Source organism: Oncorhynchus kisutch, linkage group LG2, assembly GCF_002021735.2.
Source record: "Oncorhynchus kisutch isolate 150728-3 linkage group LG2, Okis_V2, whole genome shotgun sequence".
NCBI lineage: Eukaryota > Metazoa > Chordata > Actinopteri > Salmoniformes > Salmonidae > Oncorhynchus > Oncorhynchus kisutch.
This window is the reverse complement of record NC_034175.2, coordinates 64,445,883-64,461,682: the sequence shown is the minus strand read 5'-3', so window position 1 is coordinate 64,461,682 and position 15,800 is coordinate 64,445,883. Positions and strand designations below refer to the sequence as shown.

General features: G+C 44.9%; 2 protein-coding genes across 7 annotated transcripts in view; one reads left to right on the top strand and one right to left on the bottom strand.

Annotated features, from left to right (window-relative positions):
• Positions 1-9,545, top strand: LOC109870048 (GA binding protein transcription factor subunit alpha). Of its 4 annotated transcripts, none has more exons than XM_020460382.2 (10): positions 1-129; positions 2,175-2,277; positions 2,412-2,556; positions 2,762-2,846; positions 2,983-3,207; positions 3,436-3,630; positions 6,438-6,494; positions 6,733-6,858; positions 8,513-8,705; positions 8,836-9,545. In XM_020460382.2, exons 2-10 carry the CDS (start codon positions 2,201-2,203, stop codon positions 9,050-9,052), a joined length of 1,320 nt encoding a protein of 439 aa, XP_020315971.1. In that variant the 5' UTR covers positions 1-129; positions 2,175-2,200; the 3' UTR covers positions 9,053-9,545. The 4 variants fall into 4 exon arrangements, with proteins under 4 accessions (XP_020315971.1, XP_020315956.1, XP_031655811.1 ...); XM_020460367.2 differs by having other exon boundaries at positions 6,730-6,858; XM_031799951.1 differs by having other exon boundaries at positions 3-129; positions 2,180-2,277.
• Positions 9,546-10,987: 1,442 nt separating this feature from the next.
• Positions 10,988-15,800, bottom strand: part of LOC109869985 (amyloid-beta A4 protein-like) — a 50,201-nt gene continuing 45,388 nt past the window's right edge. For 2 of the 3 annotated variants that reach the window (XM_031799916.1, XM_031799926.1), the window contains 7 exons: positions 15,625-15,724; positions 15,409-15,476; positions 15,146-15,290; positions 14,954-15,007; positions 14,771-14,862; positions 14,135-14,281; positions 10,988-13,462 (listed from right to left, as the gene is read on the bottom strand). In XM_031799916.1, coding sequence (XP_031655776.1) covers positions 13,361-13,462; positions 14,135-14,281; positions 14,771-14,862; positions 14,954-15,007; positions 15,146-15,290; positions 15,409-15,476; positions 15,625-15,724 — 708 coding nt within the window. In that variant the 3' untranslated portion in view covers positions 10,988-13,360. The remainder of the gene's footprint in view (positions 13,463-14,134; positions 14,282-14,770; positions 14,863-14,953; positions 15,008-15,145; positions 15,291-15,408; positions 15,477-15,624; positions 15,725-15,800) is intronic. The other variant, XR_004204565.1, reaches the window with a different exon arrangement.

Here is a 15,800-nt window from a genome sequence, read left to right as displayed (position 1 = left end):
GCTAGTCCCCGCCCCCTGTCTTGTTGTCCAAAAACTTGCATGAAATCGATTTGAGTGGAAAGGCTAGCTTGCTATTCTACATTGACTCATATATCAAGTCCACAATCTTGGGAGTGTACATTTTAAGAGGTATGTGTACGACCATAAACTATTTTTGATGTATATATGAAATCCATTACATTGTCAATCTAAACGGAATTGTATATTCTTTCAATAGGTAATCGGTCTTCCCGCTTTTTGTATCAAACTGTTAGCTAGCTGAATGCTGCCTACAAAGCTAGCGTGTTGATACCACATGCATTAGCCTAAAAACACTAACATCAAGTCTAAATAATGTACTGGATGGAGTGGTTTTCAGATTACTTCCCAACTACAAAATCGCTTTCCAAATGACTTTGCCTTCAAACGTGTCCATACAAAATCCAACTTTCGACACGTTAGCTAACTAAGCAGTGGTAGCTGCTAGCTAATATTGCTAACGCAAACGACAGCTTGTTCATTCTATTCCAGTTGTTCGCCCTGGTGATACGTTATACTTTTAGCCATATGTAAATACGCTTTCCCAGTGTTATAAATATTACGTTATTTTTCATTTTAATCGAGCAAATTACTCCGGCATTTCCCCCTGACCGCTCTCGGAAGTCTGTAGACAACACTAAACTTAGCCAGGATTTCCGGCTCCTTTGCGATTGCCCCTCTGCTGTTTTGTTTCCGTTTCTTCCATTTCCGTTTTAAAGTTTTCCAAATTCTAAGTTTCAGAGTATATTTAAATCGACGTTTAAATCAGTTATTCATTGAACTGTGTTTCTTACAGTCAGTATAAATTGTGTATTTCACGAGACCGACCCCCGTTTTGCGCGTGTCTCGCCCCTCACATAACATCGCTGAAAAATATGCTGGATAGCTAGCATTGTATTGCTACAGTATTGTACAGCTATGCTACACGTATAATTAACATTATTACCGATATATCTTAGAAGTGTTTGCTTTCAGAGGAGTTCAAATGTATCAAGTTTATGTAATGATTTATCAACTAATGGCCTACAGTAAGGCCTATGCTTTGGAGAGGCCTCGCCCTCGCGTTAGTACTTTAGCTCGCACATAACTCTCTGCCGCCCAATGAGAAACCGAGGCTCCCTCAACTGGGTGATTCTCATGAATCCAGTTTTAAAATGTCTAGAAAATTGAGTTACAAAACTATGATTCATCTTCAAAAATCAAGTTTAATTTTGAGGACCAGATGTTTAGATTTTGGAAAGTGTCTTATATTAAATAAATGTTACATTTTACCTGAAATTGGTAAATTTTCACCCCAAATTCTCATTGCTGAAATGCATCTGGATTAAATTCTTTAGAAAAAAACCCCCAAATATATTGCAGTAGTTTGTCCATAAATCATAAAAATGTTACACTAGTTGAAGTTTACATGAAACTATAATATTTATTACATGCAAACAGTATTTGTGGACATTACAACACTTTTTAAAGTAAAGCTTTATTCACCCATGATGCATCATCTAGAGGAGTAGTCCTTAGATGAGCACAAGTTTTAAGTATATGTATATGTATATATGTGTATGTATGCATGTGTGTGTGTGTCTTCAGAATGAGGTTCTTATTCTCATCCCACTTGGCCTTCTCATTACCGAAAGCGCTAAAATGTCCAGTATTATGCTTTACTCAGGCCGCATTAGGTGAGCAATGTTGAAAAATATTTGAATATTGATTTGTTTTTGTTAACATTTTTGGACTTCGAAAATTTTTACGGTAATGATCATTATGCGATTTTATTTTTTTGTGAAATGCATAATATCTGACCAAAAATATAATAATTCTGAAATAGATAAATACAGATCTCAGTGTTGCAAGAGGAAATGTAGTGAAAAATGACACCTGAGATTATTTTTTTTTAGTTTCGAGACTATGACCCAACTTCATTCACATCAAGACCCACTAGCTAAATATTAACCTTTTAGATTTGATTTTAAACAACTTTTTACTTGATATAATGCCACTGTTCAAAGAATGTGTTCATGACAATTTACTAAAGTCTCAATGATGGTGCCAATTTGAACCGTTTGTAGCGATGTGTTTGTTCCATCACATCTGAAAACATTTGATGTCACCCTAATGTTGATTGATACCCCCCCCCCCCCTGTCTGTCTTTTCCTCAGAATAGGTTGATTCTTGGGGTACAGCAATGTCTAAAAGTGAGACAGAGGAGATGATAGAGATTGAGATCGACGGACAGGAGAAACAGGAGTGCCTGGAGGAGGGGTGAGTGATATATATTTTACAATGTGAACAATCACCCATAAAGCACATCAATTCAAACCCAGCTCCCTCCCTACTTCTGATGATTTAACATGACTATTTGTGTGTTTTTGTTTGTGTGGTCGTGCCATTTTCAGGGTTGAGGAGCAGACCATTACATCAGCCGATCTGATCCAACAGGACATCGACATCAATGAGCCAATCGGTAACCTGAAGAAGCTCCTGGAGCCCCGTATCCAGATGTCATTGGATGGATATGAAATCTGTCTACAGGACATCCAGGTACTGATGAAATACCTGATCAGACCTGAAGCTGATGGAGGCCTGTATTTATGGAGTTCAAATACCTGATCAGACCTGATACTGATGGAGGCCTGTATTTATGGGGTTAAAATACCTCCTCTCTTTCTCTCTCACCCGTCCTCCGCTCTGTCCCTCGCCTGTCCTCCCCTGTTGCCCTCTCCTTTCTCCTTCTTTCTGTCTCCAGCTGCATCCAGACCACAGCCTCTTTGATCAAGGAGTGAAGACAGACGGCACAGTGCAACTCAGTCTACAGATCATCACAAAGCCAGGTACACAAACGACAGTCTCGGCACCAAAATCAAAACCCAGGCACCCAATATATAGATGCACACAAATGTGGCACCATACAAATTAGGCTGTTGATACTAATCACACTCTAACCTCCCATCAAATCCCTCCATCCAGGCGAGGAGAAGCTGAACATCCTGGAGATCGTGAAACCGGTGGAGACGGTGGAGGTGGTGATTGACCCGGATGCGGCAGGGGAGGAGGGCACCCTGATGGAGGAGGGCCAGCTGATTGCTGTGGAGCACTCCTCCCTGTCAGATGACACCTCGGAGCAGGTGACACGCTGGGCCGCCGCCCTGGAGGGCTACCGCAAGGAACAGGTCCGTCTGGGGATACCCTACGGTGAGGAGGACACCAACACACACTTGCACTGAAACACAAAAACAAGCAGGACACAGACAAATACAGATACACACACATACACTGAAACACAAAACCACAAATAATCAGACAGGTAAACACTGTTGTACAAAGTGAGACCAGTTTGCTGCTATTGCCATGCCATTTATAACAGACAAGAAAAGCTGTAGTCAGCATTGTCAGTCTTGTAATGTGTCTGTCTCCTCTCAGACCCAGAACAGTGGACGGCGGACCAGGTGATCCACTGGGCCGTGTGGGTGATGAAGGAGTTCAGCATTGACGAGATGGAGGTGGGAGGGATTCACATCCCGGGTCACGACCTCTGCTCCTTCACCCAGGAAGAGTTCCTGCAGAGGGTCCCCAGTGGAGAGATCCTTTGGAGCCACTTAGAGCTGCTCCGCAAGTGTGAGTTTGTATTGTAGCTTCTGTATGTTTGAGTCACTGTGTTAGGGATAAGGGCTAGCACCATTTCAGGACTAAGTAGAGTCATAATACAAACCTTGCAGCAGTTAGCCTCGAGGTTAGAGGGTTGGGACAGTAACCGAAAGGTTGCTGTTCCGAAACAGGAGCCGACAAGGTCGCTGTGCCATTAACCAAGGCACCTAACCCTAATTTCTCCAGGGTCGCTGTACAATGGCGACCCTGGCTGTGACCCCACTCTCTGCGGGTGTCTCAGGGAGTTGGGATGTGCAAATAAAAATATTTACATTACACGCCTGTGTGTAACAGGACAAATGTAAGCCCCCCCCAAAACAAATTGTTATTCTTATTATATTGGTTACATACAGTATGCCTGAAAATTAGAGGCTAGGGAGTATCCAACATGGCGCCGACAATGATTAACGAGTCGTGGTGTATTCATAACGACATACAGGAACTCAAGTCGTTCTGTTCACCTGACCTAGAATCCCTTACAATCAAATGCCGACCGCATTATCTACAAAGGGAATTTTCTTTGATTATAATCACAGCCGTCTATACCCCCCCAAGCAGACACCTCGATGGCCCTGAAAGAACTTCATTGGACTTTATGTAAACTGGAAACCACATATCCTGAGGCTGCATTTATTGTAGCTGGGGATTTTAACAAAGCTAATCTGAAAACAAGGCTCCCTAAATTTTATCAGCATATCGAATGCGCGGCCCGGGCTGGCAGCATTCTGGATCGTTGCTACTCTAACTTCAGCGATGCATACAAAGCCCTGCCCCACCCTCCTTTAGGCAAATCTGACCACAACTCCATTTTGTTGCTCCTAGCCTATAGACACAAACTAAAACAGGAAACGCCTGTGCTCAGGTCTGTTCAACGCTGGTCCGACCAATCTGATTCCACGCTTCAAGATTGCTTCGATCACGTGGACTGGGATATGTTCTGGATCGCCTCAGACAACAACATTGATGTATACGCTGATTCGGTGAGCAAGTTTATTAGCAACTGCATCGGTGATGATGTACCCATGGTGACTATTAAAACCTTCCCCAACCAGAAACCATGGATTGATGGCAGCATTCGCGCAAAACTGAAAGCGCGAACCACTGCTTTTAATCATGGCAAGGCGATCGGAAACATGACCGAATACAAACAGTGTAGCTATTCCCTCCGCAAGGCAATCAAACAAGCTAAGTGTCAGTATAGAGACAAAGTATGTATGTGGCAGGGTCTACAGTCAATCACGGACATCGTCGCGGACACCGATGTCTTGCCCCAGATGACTTAGGGCACGACTGCGTGGCCTCGCATGCCTCCAACTCAATCATCAAGTTTGCAGACAACACTACAGTGGTAGGCATGATTTCCAACAACGACGAGACGGCCTACAGGGAGGAGGTGAGGGCCCTCAGAGTGTGGTGTCAGGAAAATAACATTCACACTCAACGTCAACAAAACAAAGGAGATGATAGTGGACTTCAGGAAACAGCAGAGGGAGCACCCCCCTATCCACATCGACGGGACAGTATTGGAGAAGGTGGAAAGTTTTAAGTTCCTCAGCGTACACATCACGGACAAACTAAAATGGCCCACCCACACAGACAGCGTGGTGAAGAAGGCGTAACAGTGCCTCTTGAAACTCAGGAGGCTGAAGAATTTGGCTTGTCACCAAAAACACTCACAATCTTTTACAGATGCACAAACGAGAGCATCCTGTCGTGCTGTATCACCGCCTGGTACGGCAACTGCTCCTCCCTCAAAGCAGGTGCATCAAAGCAGGGGCCGAGAGACTGAAGCTATTTTTCAATCTCAAGGCCATCAGACTGTTAAACAGCCACCACTAACATTGAGGGGCTGCTGCCAACATACTGACTCAATCTCTATCTCAAGGCCATCAGACTGTTAAACAGCCACCACTAACATTGAGGGGCTGCTGCCAACATACTGACTCAATCTCTATCTAAAGGCCATCAGACTGTTAAGCAGCCATCACTAACATTGAGGGGCTGCTGCAACATACTGACTCAATCTCTATCTCAAGGCCATCAGACTGTTAAACAGCCACCACTAACATTGAGTGGCTGCTGCAACATACTGACTCAATCTCTATCTCAAGGCCATCAGACTGTTAAACAGCCATCACTAACATTGAGTGGCTGCTGCAACATACTGACTCAATCTCTATCTCAAGGCCATCAGACTGTTAAACAGCCATCACTAACATTGAGTGGCTGCTGCCAACATACTGACTCAATCTCTATCTAAAGGCCATCAGACTGTTAAACAGCCATCACTAACATTGAGTGGCTGCTGCCAACATACTGACTCAACTCCAGCCACTTTAATAATAAAACACTGGATGTAATAAATGTATCACTAGTCACTTTAAACAATGCCACTTTATATAATGTTTACAAACCCTACATTACTCATCTCATATGTATATACTGTACTCTATACCATCTACTGCATCTTGACTATGCTGAATGGCCATATCTCATCCATATATTTATATGTACATATTCTTATTCATCCCTTTACATTTGTGTGTATAAGGTAGTTGTTGTGGAATTGTTAGATTACTTGTTAGATTTTACTGCACTGTCGGAACTAGAAGCACAAGCTTTTCGCTACACTCGCATTAACATCTGCTAACCATGTGTATGTGACCAATAAAATGTGATTTGATTTGAAGGGGATGGGAGTTGTTCTGAGCCTGAACAAGCATGTTTATTGAAGTTGGTTTTAGCTCACATACTGTATCTGTCCATGTTCTTTACAGATGTGTTGGCCAGTCAGGACCAGTCTGGCCAGGAGGCCACAGTCACCATTGACCAACGTAAGTTTATTTCCTGTCTCTCTCACTCATTGTCACCCTGCATTCATCAACCACACTATATTGTTCTCCTCTATGTGGGTGTTGTTGCCTATAGGCACAGATCTAGGATCAGCTTACTCTCACCCAAATCCTTACTTGTGCCAACATGGGTAGGAACACCAAACTGACCATAGATCAGGTGGTAACTTCATCCTGTATATTTCTGGCTGTTTGAACCTTCTGCCTCCGCCCTCAGAAGTCCAGATCATCCCAGCTGCCGTGCAGACCACACCCACCACTATCAAGGTACTGAAGCAGAACCGCGGCCCCAGAACACCCCGCATCTCAGGAGGAGAGGAGCGCAGCTCACCTGGCAACCGCACAGGTAGGCATTTGTGTGTCTTGGGTGTTGTGTATGTACAGTTGAAGTCGGAAGTTTACATACACCTTAGCCAAATACATTTAAACTCAGTTTTGCACAGTTCCTGACATTTATCCTATTAAAAATTCCCTGTCTTAGGTCAGTTAGGATCTCCACTTTATTTTAAGAATGTGAAACGTCAGAATAATAGTAGAGAGAATGATTTATTTCAGCTTTTATTTCTTTTATCACATTCCCAGTGGGTCAGAAGTTTACATACACTCAATTAGTATTTGGTAGCATTGCCTTTAAATTGTTTAACTTGGGTCAAATGTTTTCGGGTAGCCTTCCACAAGCTTCCCACAATAAATTGGGTGAATTTTGGCCCATTCCTCCTGACAGAGCTGGTGTAACTGAGTCAGGTTTGTAGGCCTCCTTGCTCGCACAGGCTTTTTAAGTTCTGCCCACAAATTTGCTATGGGATTGAGGCCAGGGCTTTGTGATGGCCACTCCGATACCTTGACTTTGTTGTCCTTAAGCCATTTTGCCACAACTTTGGAAGTATGCTTGGAGTCATTGTCCATTTGGAAGACCCATTTGCGACCAAGTTTCAACTTCCTGATGTCTTGAGATGTTGCTTCAATATACACACAATTTTCCTCCCTCAAGATGCTGTCACCCCCGTGCTTCACGGTTTGGATAGTGTTCTTTGGCTTGCAAGACTCCCCCTTTTTCCTCCAAACATATTGATGGCCAAACAGTTCTATTTTTCTTTCATCAGACCAGAGGACATTTCTCCAAAAGGTATGATCTTTGTCCCCATGTGCAGTTGCAAACCGTAGTCTAGCTTTTTTATGGAGGTTTGGAGCAGTGGCTTCTTCCTTGTTGAGTGGCCTTTCAGGTTATGTCAATATAGGACTCGTTTTACTGTGGATATAGATACTTTTGTACCCGTTTCCTCCAGCATCTTCACAAGGTCCTTTGCTGTTGTTCTGGGATTGATTTGCATTTTTCGCACCAAACTACATTCATCTCTAGGAGACAGAATGCATCTCCATCCTGAGCGGTATTACGGCTGTGTGGTCCCATGGTGTTTGTACAGATGAACGTGGTACCTTCAGGTGTTTGGAAATTGCTCCCAAGGATGAACTAGACTTGTGGAGCTCTACATTATAATTTTTTTTCTGAGGTTTTGGCTGATTTCTTTTGATTTTCCCACGATGTCAAGCAAACAGGCACTGATTTTGAAGGTAGGCCTTGAAATACATCCACAGGTACACCTCCAATTGACTCAAATTATGTCAATTAAGCCAATACTTTTCTGGAATTTTCCAAGCTGTTTAAAGGCACAGTCAACTTAGTGTATGTTAACTTCTGACCCACTGGAATTGGGACACAGTGAATTATAAGTGAAATAATCTGTCTGTAAACAATTGTTGGAAAAATTACTTGTGTCATGCACAAGGTAGATGTCCTAACCGACTTGCCAGAACCATAGTTTGTTAACAACAAATTTGTGGAGTGGTTGAACCTAAGTGTATGTAAACTTCCGACTTCAACTGTATGTGTACCTCGAGCAGTAGTCTTGGTATGCTTTTTATTATGGATGCCTTAAGTGTGCATATGCTCGTATCTGATGTGAACACACGCACACCCGTCCTCTCACCTGTCCCTTTAGGTAACAACGGTCAGATCCAGCTGTGGCAGTTCCTGTTGGAGCTGTTGACGGATAAGGATGCTAGAGACTGTATCTCCTGGGTGGGAGAGGAGGGAGAGTTTAAACTCAACCAGCCTGAACTGGTGGCCCAGAAATGGGGCCAACGCAAGAACAAGCCCACCATGAACTATGAGAAACTCAGCCGAGCGCTGAGGTATGTCAATCTGCCAGTTTCTCTCCCTTTTCCTCTAACATTTCCGTTGCACAATTTCAGGCACTCGTGACTTGTTCCCTTACCTTGAACTTTCTAGTCATGTCGTTTTAATTTCGGACAATTTTCTCAGGTATTACTACGACGGGGACATGATCAGCAAGGTGCAGGGCAAGCGCTTCGTCTACAAGTTTGTGTGTGACCTGAGGACTTTGATTGGCTACAGCGCTGCTGAGCTCAACAACCTGGTGACTGAGTGTGAGCAGAAGAAGCTGGCCCGCATTCAGCTGCACGGGATTGGCCAGCCCATCACCACGGTGACACTGGCCACCTCAGCACAGGACAGCTGAGGGGGAGGGGCATGGGGCTCCATGACTGCCCCAGGTAGAAGTTGCCCACTGGCAGAAATCTAGGATCAGATTACTGTGACCAGCCCTAAGCGTTACATTAATAGGTGGAAATGAACAGACTTTAGATCCATGTCTATGGGCAACTTCGTCCTTTTGGTTTGATTGGGGAGGTCTTCTTATTTTAACCAGGGAAGAGATGCTTGTTGGAGGGAGTGTATATGTGTGTGTGTATGAATGTCTGAGAGGTGGAGTGTTTGCGTATGCTGGAAAATCAAATGAGCTTTGCATTTTTTGTTCCTTTATCTGTAGCTTAGTATAGTTTCCATTGTATATACCGGTACTCCATGTTTTTGATAGCCACAAGGGCAGTGTATTTTCATATTTTCCATTTATAAAAGGATCAGTTTTGTATTTTATTTGAAGCTATTTTCCTCCTAATGAGTTGGACCTTTATCGTCCACCAGGGGAAATAAAGTGGCAGATGTTTTCCTAAGGACTGAGTCTGTCCTTGATCCAACAGCTCCAATGCAGAGCCACAAAATTGCATGTCGGTGTACTCTACTATGCTCATTCAACCGAGACCCCGGTGTAGTTCCTAAAGAAAACTGCTCCAGTACACGTAGTCTGTCTATAGGCAGAACTGCTCCAGTACACGCAGTCTGTCTATAGGCAGAACTGCTCCAGTACACGCAGTCTGTCTATAGGCAGAACTGCTCCAGTACACGCAGTCTGTCTATAGGCAGAACTGCTCCAGTACACGCAGTCTGTCTATAGGCAGAACTGCTCCAGTACACGTAGTCTGTCTATAGGCAGAACTGCTCCAGTGTAATGCATGCATACATACCACTCAGGTGGGTTCTAATGTTTTTCCTATATGATCAGGATTCAAGCTCTGTCATGACCACACACAGATTCAACACCAGATATTTGTATGTACATTCAACATTTTATTGATGGGATAGTGTAGAAAGCGTTTTCTCAGTCTAAGCAAATGATTTGTATAGGTACACAGAAAAAGTCACAGAATGAACAAATTAATCCACTAACCCCTGGAGATACCCTGTACAAGTATCCTTGATAACACCAAAACATTTACCTGATTTAAGAGCTTCAGTTTGTGTGTAGGGAGGGAGTGTAGTAGTATGTAGATCTGTGGCATAATTGCACAATATGAATGTCACATTCATGTCTATTGGAGGCTCCATTTTGGGTATGGGGAATGTCTCGTCTACTACGGCCTCAATACTGATCCCAGATCTGGGGTGCGTTCAGCTCGGTGAAACATTCAGAATGTTGCAGATGGAAATGTAACACAAAACTACCTGACAGAATGACATCTGTTCCACATAACACATTTATATCTGAAAGTCCTGTGCAGTTTCTGAACAGTGTCCCTGTATTTTGCCTCATGCACATTGTCTCGAGATCAATATAACTATCAATATAGTCTGAGATCAGTATTTCTTTAGCCTCTGCTTTTAAAGCCAGGATGTCTGAGACATGAGAGATTTGATAAAACAAGCAAGAGGGAGACATCCACCACAGAACAAGAACAGTTTTTATCTTTCCTTGGTTGTTTGATACATGTACATCAATAAGGGATCATAGCTTTCACCTGGTCAGTCTATGTCATGGAAAAATAGTGTATGTTCTGTGTGAGACATTGTGGAGGGAATAAGTGTTTGATGATCAGAAAGACAATAGATTAGAATGTACAAATCTGACACACCCAATCCCCCCCCCCCCCCCCCCCCCCCCTCCCCCTCCCCCCCCCCCCCCTCCCCCTCCTCTCTCAAGTCAACATAGTTCACACACCAAGCCGACAGCATGGATAGAGGAGCTGGGCTGGTTATGGGGGTCGAGGTCTATGGGATAGACAGAGGAAAGAGAGCATGAGAAAGAAAACATAAATGATGTTCACAGACAATATAGGAATGAGGAAAGATAGGGTGGAATGCTGAGATTTATGGAATGATGAATGGAGCTGAAACAATTCCTAGTGGTGGAATATTTAAGGGACATAAACCAACAAACAGAGCAGTAACACCAGTAACACCCAGACTAAATGAAACAGATAGACTTCCTTTCATATACTATTACACGTCATTATATTAGCTACATGTAGATAGAGATAATTGGGTCCATGTAGGTAACACACAGCGAGGAAGGGGCTGGAAACAAAGGAGAGCACAGGTTCTGTTTAAAGATTGTCGCAGTGACAACAAAGCGGACCAGATTCTAAATACTTTTTTTTTCTCTCTTCTTCATATCACAAGATCACAAAGAAGACACAGAAAATGTACAATCCTGCTAAAAGTCTATATGAGAGGCCCAGTCCTGGCTTCTCTACGTATATCTGGCATCAATATCACCATGCACTACATATAGTTACAGCTAGTTGTTCTGCCTTATTTCAATACATTACGCACAAAATAAAAACATTCAATATTTCTTTGCCTTTTACATATTTCTGATGTATTAGTTATATATTTTGGTTTTTTATAAATTTTTCTGGAAAAAAAACCTGAAACGCTTGTGATATAATCCCACAGAGAGGAGCTCAGGGCAGACTGAGCCCCTCCTCCCTTGTGGTATAATCCCACAGAGAGGAGCTCAGGGCAGACTGAGCCCCTCCTCCCTTGTGGTATAATCCCACAGAGAGGAGCTCAGGGCAGACTGAGCCCCTCCTCCCTTGTGGTATAATCCCACAGAGAGGAGCTCAGGGCAGACTGAGCCCCTCCTCCCTTGTGGTATAATCCCACAGAGAGGAGCTCAGGGCAGACTGAGCCCCTCCTCCCTTGTGGTATAATCCCACAGAGAGGAGCTCAGGGCAGACTGAGCCCCTCCTCCCTTGTGGTATAATCCCACAGAGGGGAGCTCAGGGCAGACTGAGCCCCTCCTCCCTTGTATAATCCCAGAGAGGAGCTCAGGGCAGACTGAGCCCCTCCTCCCTTGTGGTATAATCCCACAGAGAGGAGCTCAGGGCAGACTGAGCCCCTCCTCCCTTGTGGTATAATCCCACAGAGAGGAGCTCAGGGCAGACTGAGCCCCTCCTCCCTTGTGGTATAATCCCACAGAGAGGAGCTCAGGGCAGACTGAGCCCCTCCTCCCTTGTGGTATAATCCCACAGAGAGGAGCTCAGGGCAGACTGAGCCCCTCCTCCCTTGTGGTATAATCCCACAGAGAGGAGCTCAGGGCAGACTGAGCCCCTCCTCCCTTGTGGTATAATCCCACAGAGAGGAGCTCAGGGCAGACTGAGCCCCTCCTCCCTTGTGGTATAATCCCACAGAGGGGAGCTCAGGGCAGACTGAGCCCCTCCTCCCTTGTATAATCCCAGAGAGGAGCTCAGGGCAGACTGAGCCCCTCCTCCCTTGTGGAATAATCCCACAGAGAGGAGCTCAGGGCAGACTGAGCCCCTCCTCCCTTGTGGTATAATCCCACAGAGAGGAGCTCAGGGCAGACTGAGCCCCTCCTCCCTTCGCTAGTGTTAAGAGCTGTTATGTCATCACTAAACACAGCACAGCTGTCATCTGAGAGAGTGGGAGGGGAGAAGAGTGCGTGGGAGAGATGGAGGGGGAGGGGAGAGTGCGTCAGAGTGCGTCAGGAAGATTGCAGGGATATTTGGGGCCTCTGTTTCACCCTCTTAGACCTGCGAGTGCTATCCTGAGGGGGAGGGCTCACCCACAGATAGACGGACAGATGAATCAATCAATGAGCTTCTCTGTTCTGTACAAACACTACAGGATATTATAGAAAAATATGCAGGTGAATGAGGATATCCTGGTCTGACCAATAGCAGCTATGAATGTTGATGTGCTGCACTTTACGAGGAAAGGATGAAGGGTGAGTGTGGCTAGGTTGTATTTCAACCCCCAGCTCCTTGGCACTACCCCTGGATAGCTGGAAGTAATATGACTACAACTATTTCGAACCCAATTCATTCTAGATTTTTCTGGCACTTCAGTCATACTGGTTTCACCTACTCAGTCCTTTCAGATCCATTGACAGCAATAGAATAGGAGTTAGAAGGGTTTATGGACCAAAATGGAACGGGCCCTAGGTGTGAGGGGTTTATGGACCAAAATGGAACGGGCCCTAGGTGTGAGGGGTTTATGGACCAAAATGGAACGGGCCCTAGGTGTGAGGGGTTTATGGACCAAAATGGAACGGGCCCTAGGTGTGAGGGGTTTATGGACCAAAATGGAACGGGCCCTAGGTGTGAGGGGTTTATGGACCAAAATGGAACGGGCCCTAGGTGTGAGGGGTTAAAGGAAGTTCAGGGTCTGGGAGGGGTCAAAGGGTAGCTCCTTAGTTCTGCATCTGTTCGAAGAACTTGTAGGTGGGGTTCTCATAGCCATTCTGCTGCATCTTGGACAGGTGACGCTCCTCTGGGGTCACTGCAGCATCCACCTGCAACACACACACACACCAGGTTAACACACAGGTACAGAACACCAACACACACACAGGTACAGAACACCAACACACACACACACCAGGTTAACACACAGGTACAGAACACCAACACACACACACACACCAGGTTAACACACAGGTACAGAACACCAACACACACACACACCAGGTTAACACACAGGTACAGAACACCAACACACACACACACCAGGTTAACACACAGGTACAGAACACCAACACACACACACACACCAGGTTAACACACAGGTACAGAACACCAACACACACACACCAGGTTAACACACAGGGTACAGAACACCAACACACACCAGGTTAACACACAGGTACAGAACACCAACACACACACACCGGGTTAACAAACAGGTACAGAACACCAACACACCAGGTTAACACACAGGTACAGAACACCAACACACACACACACCAGGTTAACACACAGGTACAGAACACCAACACACACACACACACCAGGTTAACACACAGGTACAGAACACCAACACACACACACCAGGTTAACACACAGGTACAGAACACCAACACACACACACACCAGGTTAACACACAGGTACAGAACACCAACACACACACACACCAGCTTAACACACAGGTACAGAACACCAACACACAGGCACAGAAAACACTCACCTCGATGATTCCGTGGTGGATGGAGGTATACTGCTTCTTCCTCAGCATAATCAGAGAGATGATGATGACTGTCGCTATGACAACGCCGCCCACCATCAGGCCGATGATGGCACCCTTGTTGGAGCCTACATCCTCAGCAAAGAACACCTGGTAATAATCAACACAAAACCTATCAATCAACCTGGAGGTGTTGAGTGTTTCTGCAGTTATATACTGTATATTGTGAAGGCAACATTATTTACCAGCCTCAAATGCAAATGTTCCCATCATAAACATGTGAACTTGGGCTACTGAGCCAGTTTGTGATACACATGAATGAATATATACCAGTGTATACTGTAGGTAATTTACTGGGTTGCCGTACCAGTTTGTGATATTCATTCATGTGTATGTACCAGTGTATACTGTAGGTAATTTACTGGATGTTGCCGTACCAGTTTGTGATATACATGAATATGTACCAGTGTATACTGTAGGTAATTTACTGGGTGTTGCTGTACCAGTTTGTGATACACATGTATGAATATGTACCAGTGTATACTGTAGGTAATTTACTGGGTGTTGCCATACCAGTTTGTGATACACATTAATATGTACCAGTGTATACTGTAGGTAATTTACTGGGTGTTACCGTACCAGTTTTTGATGATGCACTTCATAGCTGGCGCTTTGCCGCTCCTCCTTCTCCACCCGCACCTCAGGAACCTCCTCAGGCTTCAGAGCAGACACTGGACACAGTGAGAGACAGCATCCAAACATCATCAAAGAGACCTACACAAGCATAACCCAAACCACAAACACAATCATATACACACTTACCAGGCCGAGTGGGCAGACCTCTATCTGGGACTGGACGAGCATCAACAGGGTCAACTGTTTTAACAGAGGAAACACTCACGAACTAAAAGCTTTAGACCAATTTAATGGATAATGCATGTGTATTGCTGTGGTTTAGTTAGGCTGTGTGTTAAGGCTGGTTGTGAGAGTGTGTGTTGTGTGTGTGTGTGTTACCGTGGTTGTCAGTGTTGGGCTGATTGAAGCTCTCTGGGTGGATGAAGCCCAGTCGATCCAGGCCCATGCCAGGGTCCAGAGGGGCAGAGCTGTAAGCCTGGTCGGGCATCAGGGCATCGTTTCCATAGCTCACCCTGCCATCACTCTACAAACACAGGATACACATGACTGACTTTCTATCTGTGTGTGGGTTTGTGAGATAGGAGAGATTGTACTATTTTTATGAGCAAGAGTGTGCGTGCCTGTGTATGTGTGAAACTCACCCTCCCATCGCTCTGCAGAGATGAGACTTGCTGAGACAGCTCTGACTGAACCCTCTGCATCAGGACAGCTACACACAGACAGAGAGAGAGAGGCAGAAAGGAAAAAGCATAATCTGTACAATATCTCAGTAATAACACAACCCAGCACGACACCGTGTATAGACTGAATAATATCATGACACGGCAGTATATGGGAAGGTGTAGGGCGACACTCACAAACTTGGTCTTGGATTTCATTGGTCACGCTGGGCACCTTGTAGAGCAGCCCCAGGGATTGGTTCATCCTCTCGTCAATCACACGCAGGTGGGTCATCACCTAGAGGTCAGAAGGGCAAAGTTCAGAGGTCAAAGGAGTTACACAGGATACAGAGTGGCTGTAGGGGCTTGTGGGT

What these genes read in the sequence shown, in the direction of transcription:
- LOC109870048 (XM_020460367.2), top strand. Translation starts at nt 2,201, where the DNA reads ATGTCTAAAAGTGAGACAGAGGAGATGATAGAGATTGAGATCGACGGA. An exon ending in CACAGTCACCATTGACCAAC is followed by an intron (nt 6,495 to 6,729) that starts GTAAGTTTATTT and finishes CTCCGCCCTCAG; the next exon opens with AAGTCCAGATCATCCCAGCT. An exon ending in CTCACCTGGCAACCGCACAG is followed by an intron (nt 6,859 to 8,512) that starts GTAGGCATTTGT and finishes CTGTCCCTTTAG; the next exon opens with GTAACAACGGTCAGATCCAG.